At 51.4% G+C, this 19,361-nt stretch overlaps 1 protein-coding gene across 3 annotated transcripts in view; it reads left to right on the plus strand.

Annotated features, from left to right (window-relative positions):
• The window catches only part of mical3a (microtubule associated monooxygenase, calponin and LIM domain containing 3a), a 637,446-nt gene that overhangs the window by 373,510 nt on the left and 244,575 nt on the right, over window positions 1–19,361 (plus strand). For all 3 annotated transcript variants that reach the window (XM_070900720.1, XM_070900722.1, XM_070900721.1), the window contains one exon: window positions 18,147–18,339. In XM_070900720.1, coding sequence (XP_070756821.1) covers window positions 18,147–18,339 — 193 coding nt within the window. The remainder of the gene's footprint in view (window positions 1–18,146; window positions 18,340–19,361) is intronic.

A 19,361-nucleotide genomic window follows, 5' to 3' on the forward strand; every position in this document is an offset into this window, starting at 1 on the left:
GACAGAGCGAGGGAGTAATCAGGGACAGTGCGATCGAGTAATCGGGGACAGAGCGAGAGAGCAATCGATAGAGCGAGGGAGTAATCGGGGACAGAGCGAGGGAGTAATCAGGGACAGAGCGAGGGAGTAATCGGGGACAGAGCGAGAGAGCAATCGTGGACAGAGCGAGCGAGTAATCGGGGACAGAGCGAGAGAGTAATCGGAGACAGAGCGAGAGAGTAATCGGATACAAAGCGAGTGAGTAATCGGGGAGAGAGCGAGAGAGTAATCGGGGAGAGAGCGAGAGAGTAATCGGGGACAGAGCGAGAGAGTAATCGGGGACAGAGCGAGAGAGTAATCGATGACAGACAGAGGATTAATTGGGGACAGTGCGAGAGAGTAAACGATGACGGAGCGAGAGAGTAAACGATGACAGAGCGAGAGAATAATCGTGGAGAGAGCGAGAGAGTAATCGGGGACAGAGCGAGAGAGTAATCGGGGACAGAGCGAGAGAGTAATCGGGGACAGAGCGAGAGAGTAATCGGGGACAGAGCGAGAGAGTAATCGGGGACAGAGCGAGAGAGTAATCGGGGACAGAGCGAGAGAGTAATCGGGGACAGAGCGAGAGAGTAATCGGGGACAGAGCGAGAGAGTAATCGGGGACAAAGCGAGAGTGTAATCGGGGACAGAGCGATAGAGTAATCGATGACAGACCGAGGGATTAATCGGGGACAGAGCGAGAGAGTAAACGATGACACAGCGAGAGAGTAATCGGGGACAGAGCGAGCGAGTAAGCGGGGACAGAGCGAACGAGTAATCGGGGACAGAGCGAGAGAGTAATCGGAGACAGAGCGAGAGAGTAATCGGAGACAGAGCTAGAGAGTAATCGGATACAAAGCGAGTGAGTAATCGGGGAGAGAGCGAGAGAGTAATCGGGGAGAGAGCGAGAGAGTAATCGGGGACAGAGCGAGAGAGTAATCGGGGACAGAGCGAGAGTGTAATCGGGGACAGAGCGAGAGAGTAATCGATGACAGACAGAGGATTAATCGGGGACAGAGCGAGAGAGTAAACGATGACAGAGCGAGAGAGTAATCGGGGACAGAGCGAGAGAGTAATCGGGGACAGAGCGAGAGAGTAATCGGGGACAGAGCGAGTGAGTAATCGGGGACAGAGCGAGAGAGTAATCGGGGACAGAGCGAGAGAGTAATCGGGACAGAGCGAGAGAGTAATCGGGGACAGAGCGAGAGAGTAATCGGGGACAGAGCGATAGAGTAATCGGGGACAGAGCGAGAGTGTAATCGGGGACAGAGCGAGAGAGTAATCGATGACAGACCGAGGGATTAATCGGGGACAGAGCGAGAGAGTAAACGATGACACAGCGAGAGAGTAAACGATGACAGAGCGAGAGAGTAACCGGGGACAGAGCGAGAGAGTAACCGGGGACAGAGCGAGAGAGTAATCGGGGACAGAGCGAGAGAGTAATCGGTGACAGAGCGAGAGAGTAATCGATGACAGAGCGAGAGAGTAATCGGGGACAGAGCGAGAGAGTAATCGGGGACAGAGTGAGAGAGTATTCGGGGACAGAGTTCGCGAGTAATCGATGACAGAGCGAGGGACTAATTGTGGACAGAGCGAGGGAGTACTTGTGGACAGAGCGAGGGAGTAATTGTGGACAGAGCGAGGTTTAATTGTGGACAGAGCGAGGGAGTAATCGGGGACAGAGCGAGAGAGTAATCGGGGACAGAGCGAGAGTGTAATCGGGGACAGAGCGATAGAGTAATCGATGACAGACCGAGGGATTAATCGGGGACAGAGCGAGAGAGTAAACGATGACACAGCGAGAGAGTAATCGGGGACAGAGCAAGAGAGTAATCGGGGACAGAGCGAGCGAGTAAGCGGGGACAGAGCGAACGAGTAATCGGGGACAGAGCGAGAGAGTAATCGGAGACAGAGCGAGAGAGTAATCGGAGACAGAGCGAGAGAGTAATCGGAGACAGAGCTAGAGAGTAATCGGATACAAAGCGAGAGAGTAATCGGGGAGAGAGCGAGAGAGTAATCGGGGAGAGAGCGAGTGAGTAATCGGGGACAGAGCGAGAGAGTAATCGGGGACAGAGCGAGAGTGTAATCGGGGACAGAGCGAGAGAGTAATCGATGACAGACAGAGGATTAATCGGGGACAGAGCGAGAGAGTAAACGATGACAGAGCGAGAGAGTAAACGATGACAGAGCGAGAGAATAATCGATGACAGAGCGAGAGAGTAATCGGGGACAGAGCGAGAGAGTAATCGGGGACAGAGCGAGAGAGTAATCGGGGACAGAGCGAGAGAGTAATCGGGGACAGAGCGAGAGAGTAATCGGGGACAGAGCGAGAGAGTAATCGGGGACAGAGCGAGAGAGTAATCGGGACAGAGCGAGAGAGTATATGGGGACAGAGCGAGAGAGTAATCGGGGACAGAGCGAGAGAGTAATCGGGGACAGAGCGAGAGTGTAATCGGGGACAGAGCGAGAGAGTAAACGATGACAGAGCGAGAGAGTAACCGGGGACAGAGCGAGAGAGTAACCGGGGACAGAGTGAGAGAGTAATCGGGGACAGAGCGAGAGAGTAATCGGTGACAGAGCGAGAGAGTAATCGGTGACAGAGCGAGAGAGTAATCGGGGACAGAGCGAGAGAGTAATCGGGGACAGAGTGAGAGAGTATTCGGGGACAGAGTTCGCGAGTAATCGATGACAGAGCGAGGGACTAATTGTGGACAGAGCGAGGGAGTAATTGTGGACAGAGCGAGGGAGTAATTGTGGACAGAGCGAGGGAGTAATTGTGGACAGAGCGAGGGAGTAATTGTGGACAGAGCGAGGGAGTAATCGGGGACAGAGCGAGAGAGTAATCGGGGACAGAGCGAGAGTGTAATCGGGGACAGAGCGAGAGAGTAATCGATGACAGACAGAGGATTAATCGGGGACAGTGCGAGAGAGTAATCGGGGACAGAGCGAGAGAGTAATCGGGGACAGAGCGAGAGAGTAATCGGGGACAGAGCGAGAGAGTAATCGGGGACAGAGCGAGAGTGTAATCGGGGACAGAGCGAGAGAGTAATCGATGACAGACCGAGGGATTAATCGGGGACAGAGCGAGAGAGTAAACGATGACACGGCGAGAGAGTAAACGATGACAGAGCGAGAGAGTAACCGGGGACAGAGCGAGAGAGTAACCGGGGACAGAGCGAGAGAGTAATTGTGGACAGAGCGAGGGAAAAATTGTGGACAGAGCGAGGGAGTAAATGTGGACAGAGTGAGGGAGTAATTGTGGACAGAGCGACCGAGTAATCGGGGACAGAGCGAGAGAGTAATCGGAGACAGAGCGAGAGAGTAATCGGGGACAGAGCGAGCGAGTAATCAGGGACAGAGCGAGAGTGTAATCGATGATCCTGCGAGAAATCGGGGACAGAGCGAGCGAGTAATCGGGGACAGAGCGAGAGAGTAATCGCGGACAGAGCGAGAGAGTAATCGGAAACAGAGCGAAAGAGTAATCGGAGACAGAGCAGGCGAGTAATCGGGGACAGAGCGAGAGCGCAATCGATGATCGAGCGAGAAATCGGGGACAGAGCGAGCGAGAAATTGGGGACAGAGCGAGAGAGTAATCGCGGACAGAGCGAGAGAGTAATCGATGAGAGAGCGAGAGAGTAATCGGGGACAGAGCGAGAGTGTAATCGATGACAGAGCGAGAGTGTAATCGATGACAGAGCGAGAGAGTAATCGGAGACAGAGCAAGAGAGTAATCGGGGCGAGAGCGAGCGAGTAATCGGGGCGAGAGCGAGCGAGTAATCGGGGCGAGAGCGAGCGAGTAATCGGGGCGAGAGCGAGAGAGTAATCGGAGCGAGAGAGTAATCGGGGACAGAGCGAGAGAGTAATCGATGACAGACCAAGGGATTAATCGGGGAGGGAGAGAGAGAGTAATCGGGGACAGAGCGAGAGAGTAATCGATGACAGAGCGAGAGAGTAATCGATGACAGAGCGAGAGAGTAATCGGGGACAGAGCGAGAGAGTAATCGGAGACAGAGCGAGCGATTAATCGGAGACAGAGCGAGAGAGTAATCGGGGACAGAGCGAGAGTGTAATCGATGACAGAGCGAGAGAGTAATTGGGGATAGAGCGAGAGAGTAATAGGGGACAGAGCGAGAGAGTAATCGGGGACAGAGCGAGAGAATAATCGGGGACAGAGCGAGAGAGTAATCGGGGACAGAGCGAGTGAGTAATCGTGGACCGAGCGAGGGAGTAATTGTGGAGAGAGCGAGGGAGTAATTGTGGAGAGAGCGAGGGAGTAATTGTGGAGTGAGCGAGGGAGTAATAGTGGACAGAGCGAGGGAGTAATTGTGGACAGAGCGAGGGAGTAATTGTGGACAGAGCGAGGGAGTAATCGTGGACAGAGCGAGGGAGTAATCGTGGACAGAGCGAGGGAGTAATTGTGGACAGAGCGAGGGAGTAATTGTGGACAGAGCGAGGGAGTAATTGTGGACAGAGCGAGGGAGTAATTGTGGACAGAGCGAGGGAGTAATTGTGGACAGAGCGAGGGAGTAATTGTGGACAGAGCGAGGGAGTAATTGTGGACAGAGCGAGGGAGTAATTGTGGACAGAGCGAGGGAGTAATTGTGGACAGAGCGAGGGAGTAATTGTGGACAGAGCGAGGGAGTAATTGTGGACAGAGCGAGGGAGTAATTGTGGACAGAGCGAGGGAGTAATTGTGGACAGAGCGAGGGAGTAATTGTGGACAGAGCGAGGGAGTAATCGGGGACAGAGCGAGAGAGTAATCGATGACAGAGCGAGAGAGTAATCGATGACAGAGCGAGAGAGTAATCGGGGACAGAGCGAGAGAGTAATCGGGGACAGAGCGAGAGAGTAATCGGGGACAGAGCGAGAGAGTAATCGGGGACAGAGCGAGAGAGTAATCGGGGACAGAACGAGAGAGTAATCGGGGAGAGAGCGAGGGAGTAATCGTGGAGAGAGCGAGGGAGTAATCGTGGAGAGAGCGAGGGAGTAATTGTGGACAGAGCGAGGGAGTAATCGTGGACGGAGCGAGGGAGTAATCGTGGACAGAGCGAGGGAGTAATCGGGGACAGAGCGAGAGAGTAATCGATGACAGAGCGAGAGAGTAATCGATGACAGAGCGAGAGAGTAATCGATGACAGAGCGAGAGAGTAATCGGGGACAGAACGAGAGAGTAATCGGGGACAGAACGAGAGAGTAATCGGGGAGAGAGCGAGGGAGTAATCATGGAGAGAGCGAGGGAGTAATTGTGGAGTGAGCGAGGGAGTAATCGTGGACGGAGCGAGGGAGTAATCGTGGACGGAGCGAGGGAGTAATCGTGGACGGAGCGAGGGAGTAATCGTGGACAGAGCGAGGGAGTAATCGTGGACAGAGCGAGGGAGTAATCGTGGACAGAGCGAGGGAGTAATTGTGGACAGAGCGAGGGAGTAATTGTGGACAGAGCGAGGGAGTAATCGGGGACAGAGCGAGAGAGTAATCGGGGACAGAGCGAGGGAGTAATTGTGGACAGAGCGAGGGAGTAATTGTGGACAGAGCGAGGGAGTAATTGTGGACAGAGCGAGGGAGTAATCGGGGACAGAGCGAGAGAGTAATCGGGGACAGAGCGAGAGAGTAATCGATGACAGAGCGAGAGAGTAATCGGGGATAGAGCGAGAGAGTAATCGGGGACAGAGCGAGAGAGTAATCGGGGACAGAGCGAGAGAATAATCGATGACAGAGCGAGGGAGTAATTGTGGACAGAGCGAGGGAGTAATTGTGGACAGAGCGAGGGAGTAATTGTGGACAGAGCGAGGGAGTAATTGTGGACAGAGCGAGAGAGTAATCGGTTACAGAGAGAGCGAGTAATCGGGGACAGAGTAATTATACAGATCCCTATACCCCTCAGTCTCTTCCAAGACCGACAAAGCGGTCTCTGCTGGTGTAAGAGTGCAGGTCCTGTTGTGAATTTGGCACATGCACCAGCATTCTGTTTATGGTGGAGGTCCCGTGAGGAGACCGTTGTATATATTTAATGGCCATGCCCATGGGCTGTGAGGGGAGCAGAGTGCGAGGTGTGGGCAGATTTAACAACAGCGGCTACTTCACCCGAAAGAAGATAACTGTTAATGTACTGGGGGATAGAGTTCAGTGGGGGAGTTAATGTACTGGGGTTGGGGTTCAGTGGGGGAATTAATGTACTGGGGATGGGGTTCAGTGGGGGAATTAATGTACTGGGGATGGGGTTCAGTGGGGGAGTTAATGTACTGGGGGGCGAGGTTCAGTGGGGAGTTAATGTACTGGGGATGGGGTTCAGTGGGACAGTTAATGTACTGGGGGATGGGATTCAGTGGGGGAGTTAATATACTGGGGATGGGGTTCAGTGGGGGAGTTAATGTACTGGGGAATGGGGTTCTGTGAGGGAGTTAATGTACTGGGGGGTGGGATTCAGTGGGGGAGTTAATGTACTGGGGAATGGGATTCTGTGAGGGAGTTAATGTACTGGGGATGGGGTTCAGTGGGGGAATTAATGTACTGGGGAATGGGGTTCTGTGAGGGAGTTAATGTACTGGGGGATGGGGTTCAGTGCAACAGTTAATGTACTGGGGATGGGGTTTCAGTGGGAGAGTTAATGTACTGGGGATGGGGTTTCAGTGGGAGAGTTAATATACTGGAGATGGGATTCAGTGGGGGAGTTAATGTACTGGGGAATGGGGTTCTGTGAGGGAGTTAATGTGCTGGGGGATGGGGTTCAGTGCAACAGTTAATATACTGGGGATGGGGTTTCAGTGGGGGAGTTAATATACTGGAGATGGGATTCAGTGGGGGAGTTAATGTTCTGGTGATGGGGTTCAGTGGGGGAGTTAATGTTCTGGTGATGGGGTTCAGTGGGGGAGTTAATGTTCTGGTGATGGGGTTCAGTGGGACAGTTATTGTACAGGGGGATGGGATTCAGTGGGACATTTAATGGAAACATAGAAATTTAAAGCGCAGAAGGTGACCATTTCAGCCCATCATTTGCACGCCGGCCGACCCAGAGCCACACGGCCCCTTTCAGCAGCCCTAAAGGTTACATATAAACCCATGAACAATGGCGGAAAGGCAAAGAGCACCCAGCCCAACCATTCCGCCCCACATCACTGCAGCATCCCTTATACTAAAACATTCTACACTCCACCCCAACCGGAGCCATGTGATCTCCTGGGAGAGTCAAAAACCAGATTAAAAACCCAGGCCAATTTAGAGAGAAAAAATCAGGGAAAATTCCTCTCCGACCTATCCAGGCGATCGAAACTAGTCCAGGAGATCACCCTGGCCGTATTCTATTCCTTGCAGTACTTACCATTATATCTGCACCGACCAACAAAAGGTCATCCAGTCTAATCCCAATTACCAGCTCTAGGTCTATAACCCTGCAGGTTACGGCACTTCAAGTGCCCATCCAAGCACCTTTTAAATGTGGTGAGGGTTTCTGCCTCTATCACCCTTCCAGGCAGTGAGTTCCAGACCCCCACAACCCTCTGTGTAAAGAAGCCCCCCCTCAAATCCCCTCTAAACCTTCCACCAACCACCTTAAAACTATGCCCCCTCGTAATAACCCCCTCCACCAATGGAAATGGACCCTTACTATCCACTATGTCCAGGCCCCTCAATATTTTGTACATTTCGATGAGGTCTCCTCTCAACGTCCTCTGTTCCAATGAGAACAAACCCAGCCTATCCAATCTGTCCTCATAACTAAGATTCTCCATTCCAGGCAGCATCCTAGTAAATCTCCTCTGCACCCTCTCTAATGCAATCACATCCTTCCTATAATATGGTGACCAGAACTGCACGAAATACTGCAGCTGTGGCCTAACCAAAGTATTATACAATTTAAGCATAACCTCCCTGCTCTTATATTCTCTGCCTTGGCCAATAAAGGCAAGCATTCCGTATGCCTTTTTAACCACCTTATCCATCTGGCCTGCTACTTTCAGGGATATGTGGACAAGCACTCCAAGGTCCCTTTGTTCATCTACACTATTAAGTGGCCTACCACTTAATGTGCATACCCTTTCCTTATTAGCCCTCCCAAAGTGCATCACCTCACACTTCTCTGAATTAAATTCCATTTGCCACTGCTCTGCCCACCTGACCAGTAAATTATGAAAGGGAAATCATGCTTGACGAATCTTCTGGAATTTTTTGAGGATGTAACTAGCAGAGTGGACAAGGGAGAACCAGTGGATGTGGTGTATTTGGACTTTCAAAAGGCTTTTGACAAGGTCCCGCACAAGAGATTGGTATGCAAAATCAAAGCACATGGTATTGGGGGTAATGTACTGACGTGGATAGAGAACTGGTTGGCAGACAGGAAGCAGAGAGTCGGGATAAACGGGTCCTTTTCAGAATGTCAGGCAGTGACTAGTGGAGTGCCGCAGGGCTCAGTGCTGGGACCCCAGCTCTTTACAATATACATTAACGATTTAGATGAAGGAATTCATCTCCAAATTTGCAGATGACACTAAACTGGGTGACGGTGTGAGCTGTGAGGAGGACGCAAAGAGGCTGCAGGGTGACTTGGACAGGTTAGGTGAGTGGGCCATGGCAGATGCAGTATAATGTGGATAAATGTGAGGTTATCCATTTTGGGGGCAAAAACACAAAGGCAGAATATTATCTGAATGGTGACAGATTAGGAAAAGGGGAGGTGCAACGAGACCTGGGTGTCATGGTACATCAGTCATTAAAAGTTGGCATGCAGGTACAGCAGGCGGTGAAGAAGGCAAATGGTATGTTGGCCTTCATAGCGAGGGGATTTGAGTATTGGAGCAAGGAGGTCTTACTACAGTTGTACAGGGCCTTAGTGAGGCCTCATCTGGAATATTGTGTTCAGTTTTGGTCTCCTAATCTGAGGAAGGATGTTCTTGCTATTGAGAGAGTGCAGTGAAGGTTCACCAGACTGATTCCAGGGATGGCTGGACTGACATATGAGGAGAGACTGGATCAACTGGGCCTTTATTCACTGGAGTTTAGAAGGAAGAGAGGGGATCTCATAGAAACGTATAAGATTCTGACGGGACTGGACAGGTTAGATGCGGGAAGAATGTTCCCGATGTTGGAGAAGTCTAGAACCAGGGGACATAGTCTTAGGATAAGGGGTAGGCCATTTAGGACTGAGATGAGGAGAAACTTCTTCACTCAGAGAGTTGTTAACCTGTGGAATTCCCTGCTGCAGAGAGTTGTTGATGCCAGTTCATTGGATTTATTCAAGAGGGAATTAGATATGGTCCTTACGTCTAAAGAGATCAAGGGGTATGGAGAGAAAGCAGGAAAGGGGTACTGAAGGAATGATCAGATATGATCTTATTGAATGGCGGTGCAGGCTCGAAGGGCCGAATGGCCTACTCCTGCACCTATTTTCTATGTTTCTATGATATCCTCGTGCAGCTCATGACTTTCCTCTTCATTATCAACCACACAGCCAATTTTAGTTTTGTCTGCAAACTTCTTAATCATACCCCCATATTCAAATCTAAATCGTTGATATATACCACAAAAAGCAAGTGCCCCAGTACTGAGCCCTGCGGAACCCCACTGGAAACATCCTTCCAGTCACAAAAACATCCATCATTACCCTTTGCTTGCTACCTCCAAGCCAATTTTGGATCCAACTTGCCACTTTGCCCTGTATCCCATGGGCTTTAACCTTCATGACCAGTCTACCATGCGGGACCTTATCAAAAGCCTTGCTAAAGTCCATTTATACTACATCGTACGCATTACCCTCATCGACCCTCTTGGTTACCGCCTCAAAAAATTCAATGAGATTAGTCAAACACGATCTTCCCTTTACAAATCCATGCTGACTGTCCATGCTAATTAATCCTTGCCTATTCAAAAGCAGATTTATCCTGTCTTTCAGGATTTTTCCCAATAATTTTCCCACCACTGAGGTTAGGCTGTCAGGCCTGTAATTACTCGGCCTATCCCTTTTTCCCATCTTAAACAAGAGTACTACATTAGCAGTCCTCCAATCCTCCGGCACTATGCCCATATCCAAAGAGGACTGGAAAATGATGGTCAAGGCCTCTGCTATTTCCTCTTTTACTTCGTTGATCAACCTGGGATGCATTTCATTCGGGCCTGGGGACTTATCTACTTTCAAAGCTGCTAAACCCCTTAATACTTTCTCTCTCACTATATTTATTTCATCCAGAATATCACACTCCTCCTCGATAGCAGTATCTGCATTACCTCTTTCCTTTGTGAAAACAGATGCAAAGTATTCTTTAAGAACCCTCCCGTCTTCCGCCTCCTCACAAAGATTACCCTCATGGTCTCTAATAGGCCCTCCCCTTTCCTTAGTTATCCTCTTACTCTTAATATATGGCTAAGAATTTCTCGTGCTCTCTCTTAGTATTCCTAATATTCCTTTTAATTTTACATCTTATCTTTCTGTATTCCTCTATAGATTCTAAAGTATTTAGCCATTGATATGTGACATAAGCGTCCCTTTTTTTCTTAATCCTCCCCTGTAAGTCCCTAGACATCCAGGGGCTCCAGAATTATTTTTCCCAGCCTTTTTCTTTAAGGGCACATGTTTGGCCTGCACCTTTCAGATCTCCTCCTTGAATGCCTCCCACCGATTGAATGTTCTGACACCGATTTACCCACAAGGAGCTGTTTCCAGTCCACAATGGCCAAATCACTCCTTAACTTAGCAAAATTAGCTTTTCCCCAATTCGTAACTTTTATTCCAGGCCTATTCTTATCCTTATCCTTAACCAACTTGAATCTGACTGAATTATGGTCACTGGCACCCAAATGCTCCCCCACTAATACCCCTTCAACCTGCCCAGCTTCATTCCCCAAAACTAAATCCAAGACCGCCCCCTCTCATGCTGGGCTTGCTGCATCTGTTCCAAGCCGAAAGGACTCCACACCGGTCCCGGGCCCCGGTGGGACAACACATAGCGGGCCCTGAGCCGCCCCAGCGGGACAACATACAGCGGGCCCTGAGCAGCCATAGCAGGATAAAAAATAAACGTTACCTTGCAGATGTCGAAGGGACCCTGCGCCGGCAGAAAGGACTCCACACCTGCCCATGCCTGTCCCTATGGTCGCACACCAGGTGTTCATTGTGCTGACAGATTTGGGGGGATGTGGAACCGGCCAAAGGGACTCCGAGGCCAGCCCGGAACCGGCCGAAGGGACCGCGGCGGTAGCATTCAACCCAACGTCTTAAACTCCTAACCAACTTTTAATAAATTTTTAAACTTTTAATCAACTTTTAAATTTTTTAAACAATTTGGGAGAACTTTTAAAACTTACATTTTAGACTTTTAATCTAAATACTTTTAAACACCAATTATTGATTTCCATCTTAGACCTTTTATGAACTCTTAGAAACTTTTTAAATACATTGGGAATCTTTATCAACTTTTAACTTTTAAAATAACTTTGGAAGTCACCTTCCTAATGCCTGTCCCCCAACCAAGCCTCGGGCCATCTACCATCAATGGCGCTACCCGGCGCCCAGCTTGTGGCCAACCCTTTGCCGTAGGTAATTAGGCTTATCGAGCTGTGCCTGGTCTCCAGTTGACTTGGACCCCCCTTGCCACTGGACCAAGACCTTGCTCAGCTAAGCCCGTGTGGTTGCCGGTGTGCAGCGGCCACCCCACGTTAAAAGAACTCACACACAGGCATCTTCCACTTCGTCAGTATGAAGTTCGGGACCTGGAACGTCCGGACCCTCATGGACAATCCCAACAGCAACAGGCCGGAACGCCGCACCGCCATAGTTGCCCGGGAACTCAGACGGTTTGATATTGGCATCGCTGCCCTAAGCGAGATCCGGCGGGCAGGGAAAGGCCAGTTGAAGGAACATGGTGGAGGTTGCACCTTCTTCTGGAAAGGGAAACCAGAGGCAGAATGCCAACTTCATAGAGTCGGCTTTGCCGTCAAGAATGAGCTGGTCGACCACCTCAAAAACGCCCCCTGTGGGGTTAGCGAACGCCTCATGACTCTTCGTATCACCCTATCCCGGAACTAATGCGCCACAGTCATCAGTGTGTACGCCCCGACACTCGATTCAATGGATGAGGCTAAAGAAGGTTTTTATTTCAACCTCGAGACATCCTTGTCCCGTGTCCCCACGGGTGACAAATTGATCCTCCTGGGTGATTTTAATGCCAGGATCGACCAGCGTGATTGGCAGAGAGGGAGTAGGGAAAGCCAACTCCAGTGGTACCCTACTCCTGACAAAACGTCTAGAACATGAACCCATCATCACCAACACCCTGTTCCGCCAGAGGGACAAATACAAGGCATCGTGGCAATACCCTCGCTCCAAACACTGGCACCTGCTTGACTATGTCATCGTCTGAGCCAGGGGTCACAAGGATGTGCGCATCACCCATGCCATGACAGGAGATGATGACTGCTGGATGGACCAGCGGCTAATCCGATCCATCATCAACATTAACATTGCTCCAAAGCAGAGCGGACAGCAGAAGCAGTTCCGCAAAAAAGTTAATGCCGGGGCATTTAGAGACCCAGCTAAGAGAACCCTATACTGCCAGCACCTCACAACCAATCTGGTGTGCCTTGATGACCCTGAGATGCTGAATGTCCACAGCGCTTGGTCTGCCTCTATAACCAGTGCCTGTGAAGAGACAGGTCACTCAACCAGAAAACATCAGGAGTGGTTTGATGAAAATGATCAGGAGATCGAAGAACTAATAGATCACAAGCGCAAAGCATTTCTGAGCCTCAAGCAACAACCCAACTTGGGAGATGCAAAACAACATTACAGACGGCTCAAGGCTTAGGTCCAACAAAAAACCTAGGATCTAAAGAACAGGTGGTGGATGGAGAAAGCACAGGTGATACAACAACTGACCGACAGCCACGATATGCGAGGATTCTTCGCTGCAGTCAAGGCCACCTACGGTCCAAACTCCCAAGGTCCTACCCCACTCCTGGTCAAGAACGAGGAAACACTCATCAAAGACACCGAGGCTGTCAGGACCTGTTGGAAGGAGCACTTTGAAGATCTCCTCAGTCGAGACTCTGCCTTTGGTTCGAGTGTTCTCGACTCCATCCCGCCACCAACTCAGTGAGACTCCAACGGTGCACGAGGTAGGCAAAGCCATAAAACAGCTGAAGAATAACAAGGCTACGGGAGCGGATGGAATCCCTGCTGAGGCGCTAAAGTATGGCGGAGAGGCGCTGTTGGCACGGATACATGACCTCATCTCTCTCATCTGGAGGGAGGAGAGCATGCCGGGAGATCTCAGAGATGCAGTGATTGTGGCCATTTTTAAGAAAGGGCACAAGTCCAACTGCGGCAACTACAAAGGAATCTCCCTGCTATCAGCCACTGGGAAAGTTGTCGTTAGAGTCCTCTTCAACCGTCTTCTCCCTGTGGCTGAGGAGCTCCTCCTGGAGTCACAGTGCGGACTTCGTCCCCTACGGGGCACAACGGACATGATCTTTGCAGCGCGCCAGCTGCAGGAAAAATGCAGGGAGCAGCGCCAGCCCTTATACATGGCCTTTTTTGATCTTATAAAGGCCTTTGACACTGTCAACCGTGAGGGTTTATGGAACGTCCTCCTCCATTTCGGATGCCCCCAAAAGTTTGTCAACATCCTTCGCCTGCTTCACGATGACATGCAGGCCGAGAACCTTACCAACGGTTCCATTACAGACCCAATCCACGTCCGGACCGGGGTCAAACAGGGCTGCGTCATCGCTCCAACCCTTTTCTCAATCTTCCTCGCTGCCATGCTCCACCTCACAATCAACAAGCTCTCTGCTGGAGTGGAACTAAACTACAGAACCAGTGGGAAGCTGTTTAACCTTCGCCGCCTCCAGACCAGGTCCAAGATCACCCCAACCTCTGTCGTTGAGCTGCAGTATGCGGACGACGCCTGCATCTGCGCACATTCAGAGGCTGAACTCCAGGATATAATCAATGTATTCACTGAGGCATATGAAAGCATGGGCCTTACGCTTTACATCCGTTAGACAAAAGTCCTCCACCAGCCTGTCACCGCCGCACAGCACTGTCCTCCAATCATCAAGATTCACGGCACGTGCTGGACAACGTGGACCATTTCCCATATCTCGGGAGCCTCTTATCAACAAAGGCAGATATTGATGTGGAGATTCAGCATCGCCTCCAGTGTGCCAGTAAAGCCTTCGGCCATCTGAGGAAAAGAGTGTTTGAAGACCAGGCCCTCAAATCTACCACCAAGCTCTCATGGTCTACAGGGCTGTAGTAATACCCACCCTCCTGTATGGAACTGAGGCATGGACGATGTATAAAAGGCACCTCAAGTCGCTGGAGATATATCACCAACGATGTCTCCGCAAGATCCTGTAAGTCCCCTGGGAGGACAGGCGCACCAACATCAGTGTCCTCGACCAGGCTAACATCCCCAGTATTGAAGCACTGACCACACTCGATCACCTTCGCTGGGCAGGCCACATAGTTCGCATGCCAGATACGAGACTCTCTAAGCAAGTGCTTTATGCAGAGCTCCTTCATGGTAAATGAGCCAAAGGACGACAGCGGAAACGTTATAAGGACACCCTCAAAAAGCCTCCCTGGTAAAGTGCGACATCACCACTGACATCTGGGAGACTCTGGCCGCAGACCGCCCGAGGTGGAGAAAGTCCATTCGGGAGGGCGTTGAGCTCTTCGAGTCTCAATGCAAAGAGCATGGAGGGGCCAAGCGCAGGCAGCGGAAGGAACGCGCGGCAAACCAGGCCCACCCACCCCTTCCCTCGACAAATGTCTGTCCCACCTGTAACAGGGACTGTGGCTCTCATATCGGACTGTTCAGCCATCAAAGAACTCCCTTTGGGAGTGGAAGCAAGTCCTCCTCGATTCTGAGGGACTGCCTATGATGATGATACGTACTGACTAAAAAAGTTCTCTTCAATAAATTTCAAGAATTCCGCACCTTCTATACCCTTCACACTAAATTTGTCCCAATCAATATTTGGATAGTTAAAATCCCCTACGCTTACTACTCTATGGTTTTTAGACTTCACAGCAATTTGCCTACACATTTGCTCCTCTATCTCCATCCCACTATTTGGGGGTCTATAATACACTCCCAGCAGTGTGATCGCCCCTTTTTTATTTTTCAATTCTAACCATATGGTCTCAATTAATGATCCCTCTAACATATCATCCCTCCTCAACGCTGTAATAGTTTCTTTAATTAGAAACCGCAGCCCAACCACCCCCACCATATACCCCCCTCTCTATCTTGTCTAAAAATCCTGTAGCCAGGAATATTAATCTGCCAAACCAGCCCCTCTTTCAGCCATGTACTGGCGGATGGGGTTCAGTGGGACAGTTAATGTACTGGGGATGGTGTTCAGTGGGGGAGTTAATGTACTGGGGGATGGGGTTCAGTGGGACAGTTAATGTGCTGGGGGATGGGGTTCAGTGGGGAGTTAATGTACTGGGGGATGGGGTTCAGTTGGACAGTTAATGTACTGGGGGATGGGGTTCAGTGGGACAGTTAATGTACTGGGGATGGGGTTCAGTGGGACAGTTAATGTACTGGGGATGGGGTTCAGTGGGACAGTTAATGTACTGGGGGATGGGGTTCAGTGGGGAGTTAATGTACTGGGGATGGGGTTAAGTGGCGGGTTAATGGACTGGGGGATGGGGTTCAGTGGGGGGTTAATGTACTGGGGATGGGGTTCAGTGGGGGGTTAATGTACTGGGGGATGAGGTTCAGTGGGGGGTTAATGTACTGGGGATGTGGTTCAGTGGCGGAGTTAATGTACTGGGGATGGGGTTCAGTGGGGGGGGGTTAATGTACTGGGGATGGGGTTCAGTGGGACAGTTAATGTACTAGGGGATGGGGTTCAATGGGGGAGTTAATGTACTGGGGAATGGGGTTCAGTGGGACAGTTAATGTACTGGGGATGGGGTTCAGTGGGGGAGTTAATGTACTGGGGGATGGGGTTCAGTGGGGGGGTTAATGTACTGGGGATGGGGTTCAGTGGGACAGTTAATGTACTGGGGATGGGGTTCAGTGGGACAGTTAACGTACTGGGGATGGGGTTCAGTGGGACAGTAAATGTACTGGGGGATGGGGTTCAGTGGGGAGTTAATGTACTGGGGGATGGGGTTCAGTGGGACAGTTAATGTACTGGGGGATGGGGTTCAGTGGGGAGTTAATGTACTGGGGATGGAGTTTATTGCCTGCAAGATATATTTTTATCTTTGATATTTTGTTATCTTTTTCCTGCTTTTAGCAGGAGAGTCTCCTGCCTGAAGATTCAAGTACCACACAGGTCTGGCGGGTATTTGTGATGAGCGATCTCTGTGCCGATCAATGCTGGGCTATTCCAGCAATCTATTGAAGTACAGGAGCAGAGAATCCGTTGAGAATTTTCACCGGTGCCGTGAACGCAAGGTTCAAGTTGTTGAGCCACAGAAATAGTTGAGAAGTGCCACGGCCCAGGGGTTTTGACGAGAGGAGGAGACATGCAGAGAAAGGGAGACAGAGTAAGAGAGAAAAAGATAAGAGATGGAGACAAAGTGAAAGTCAGAGGGACACAGAGAGGATGAGAGAAATGTGTAAAATAAAGTCTTGCATTTCTGTCTTGTTTTTCACAATCTCAGAACTTTCCAACACACTTTACAGCCAACGATGTGCTTTTTACATTTAGTCATTGTTGCTCACATCCATGTGATAATGACCAGATAATCTGTTTTAGTGATGTTGATTGAGGGATAGATATCGGCCAGAACACCGGGGATAACGCCCCTGCTCCTCTTCACATAGCGCCATGGGACCTTTTACGTCCACCTGAGAGAACAGACTTGGTTTAAAATCTCAGCCGAATGATGGTTCCTCTGGCAGTGCAGCACTCCCTCAGCGCTGCACAGGAGTGTCAGCCTGGGTTATGTGCTCAAGTCTCTGGAGTGTGACTGGAAGCCACCGCCTCCGGACACGGAAGGCGAGAGTGCTACCAAGGCTGACCCACAAGAATTCCTGCATGCCCCATGGCCCAATCCTGAGGTCTTTGTCACTTTAAGCCTCATTTTTGTTGGTTTGCTGATTTTAAAAAGCTGCTACCCAGGTTGAGCGTTCTTTGTGCCCAGCGCAGTTTCTGCTGAGTTTTTTGCTGCTGATTGGCTGCCTGGTACGTGTTCCGTGATATGGCAGTGCTCATTGCTCTTGGATTTGGGCTGTGTCTGTGTCGGGTTGCAGAATGTGTGGTTTGCTGGTCGCTCTCCCCTTCCCCTCAGCAAGTTCCACACCTCACTGGACAAGCACCAAGTAGCTGAAGAGCCGAGCTTGCGGTGTGCAGCCTGTCGGTTTACTCGTAGCCCTTGGTGCGGTGAAAGGAAGCCATTCCCAGTAGTCCTGTTTGGTGCCTCTCGACATCCCACTGTGGGGATAGCGTACTGGATCTGGGTCACCAGCTGAAGGGAGCCACAAGGCAAAGCATGGAGCAAAGTAGGAGCCCAATCTCGCAGTCCCACAGGCTCCAAACCATGTATTTCACCTCCCATTTTCCCTTTATCACTCTAGTTGACACACAGGATGGGACTGATGGAGCTGGCTGGCAGGCAGCAGACTGGAGGCTGGATTCTGGTTGTGACACCTCTGAGCCAGTTGCTTGGTCATGTGTGGAGGGATCTGATGAGGACTTTCGTGGCCAGATAGGGGAGGGAGGGAACTGCACCCAGCACCAGTCAGCGGGGTTCAGAATGGGAGAGGGGAGCGGGGGAGCTGGATCTTTGTCGCTCTATGGCACGAGCCATTGATGTCCTGGCGTGTTCTCCGAACGCTCTGCCACTCGGAGAGAGCTGGAAGACCAATCTCACCCTGACACGTCGCAGGATTCAGGGTCTATGGAGCTCAGCTGGATCTAGTCTAACTGAGCCAGGCCTCAGTCAGTACATTCCCTGCTCATTCACCCATTCAGCACTCTGTCACTGAGGGCTGCATTATGGGACAGCATCCCTAGACAACGCCAGCAGTGTCATTCCTGGGGTGGTCCTGTATTACCGTATTCACTGCTGACCTTTCTAGTTCTGTTAATCCACGTTTTGGAGGCTGTTATTGAGCTGCGTGTGATCTTTCACCTTATCTCACCCGCCCGCTGCAAATGTGTTTGTTTTTTTCCAGTGACTCTGACTGATGCCACGGCGGAGCCCTGCCAGGCGAAGCGAATGCGTGGCACTCCGGAGAGGATCGAGCTGGAGAATATCCGTGTGTCCCTGGAGCCGGAGGAAGATCTGCAGGAGGTGCCAGAGGAGACGCTCGCTGAGCACAACCTGAGCAGTGCCTTGCTGCGAGCCAGCCAGGACCCCACCAGCAGGTCCGTGAGGGGCAGGGGGTCCGTGAGGGGCAGGGGATCTGTGATGGGCAGCGGGTCTGTGAGAGGCAACGGGTCTGTGAGAGGCAGCGGGTCTGTGAGAGGCAGCGGGTCCGTGAGGGGCAGTGGGTTGGGTCCGTGAGGGGCAGAGGGTCCGTGAGGGGCAGTGGGTCAGTGAGAGGCAGCGGATCCGTGAGGGGCAGCGGGTCAGTGGTCAGTGAGAGGCAGCAGGTCAGTGAGAGTCAGCGGGTCAGTGAGAGTCAGCAGGTCAGTGAGAGTCAGTGGTCAGTGAGAGTCAGTGGTCAGTGAGGGGCAGTGGGTCAGTGGTCAGTGAGAGGCAGTGGGTCAGTGAGACACAGCGGGTCAGTGGTCAGTGAGGGGCAGTGGGTCAGTGAGAGTCAGTGGGTCAGTGGTCAGTGAGGGTCAGCGGGTCAGTGGTCAATGAGGGGCAGTGGGTCAGTGGTCAGTGAGAGTCAGCGGGTCAGTGGTCAGTGAGAGTCAGTGGGTCAGTGGACAGTGAGAGTCAGTGGTCAGTGAGGGGCAGTGGTCAGTGAGAGTTAGCGGGTCAGTGGTCAGTGAGGGGCAGTGGATCAGTGAGAGTCAGTGGTCAGTGAGAGTCAGCGGGTCAGTGGTCAGTGAGGGGCAGTGGGTCAGTGGTCAGTGAGAGTCAGCAGGTCAGTGAGGGGCAGTGAGTCAGTAGTCAGTGAGGGGCAGTGGGTCAGTGGTCAGAGAGAGGCAGCGGGTCAGTGGTCAGTGAGAGATAGCGGGTCCGTGAGAGGCAGCGGGTCAGTGGTAGGTGAGAGACAGTGGGTCCGTGAGGGGCAGTGGGTCAGTGAGAGGCAGCGGGTCCCTGAGGGGCAGTGGGTCGGTGAGCGGCAGCGGGTCAGTGAGGGGCAGCGGGTCAGTGGTCAGTGAGGAGCAGCAGGTCAGTGGTCAGTGAGAGTCAGCGGTCAGTGAGGGGCAGTGGGTCAGTGGTCAGTGAGAGGCAGCGGGTCAGTGAGAGTCAGCGGATCAGTGAGGGTCAG

The sequence above is a fragment of the Pristiophorus japonicus genome, chromosome 15 (assembly GCF_044704955.1).
Source record: "Pristiophorus japonicus isolate sPriJap1 chromosome 15, sPriJap1.hap1, whole genome shotgun sequence".
NCBI lineage: Eukaryota > Metazoa > Chordata > Chondrichthyes > Pristiophoridae > Pristiophorus > Pristiophorus japonicus.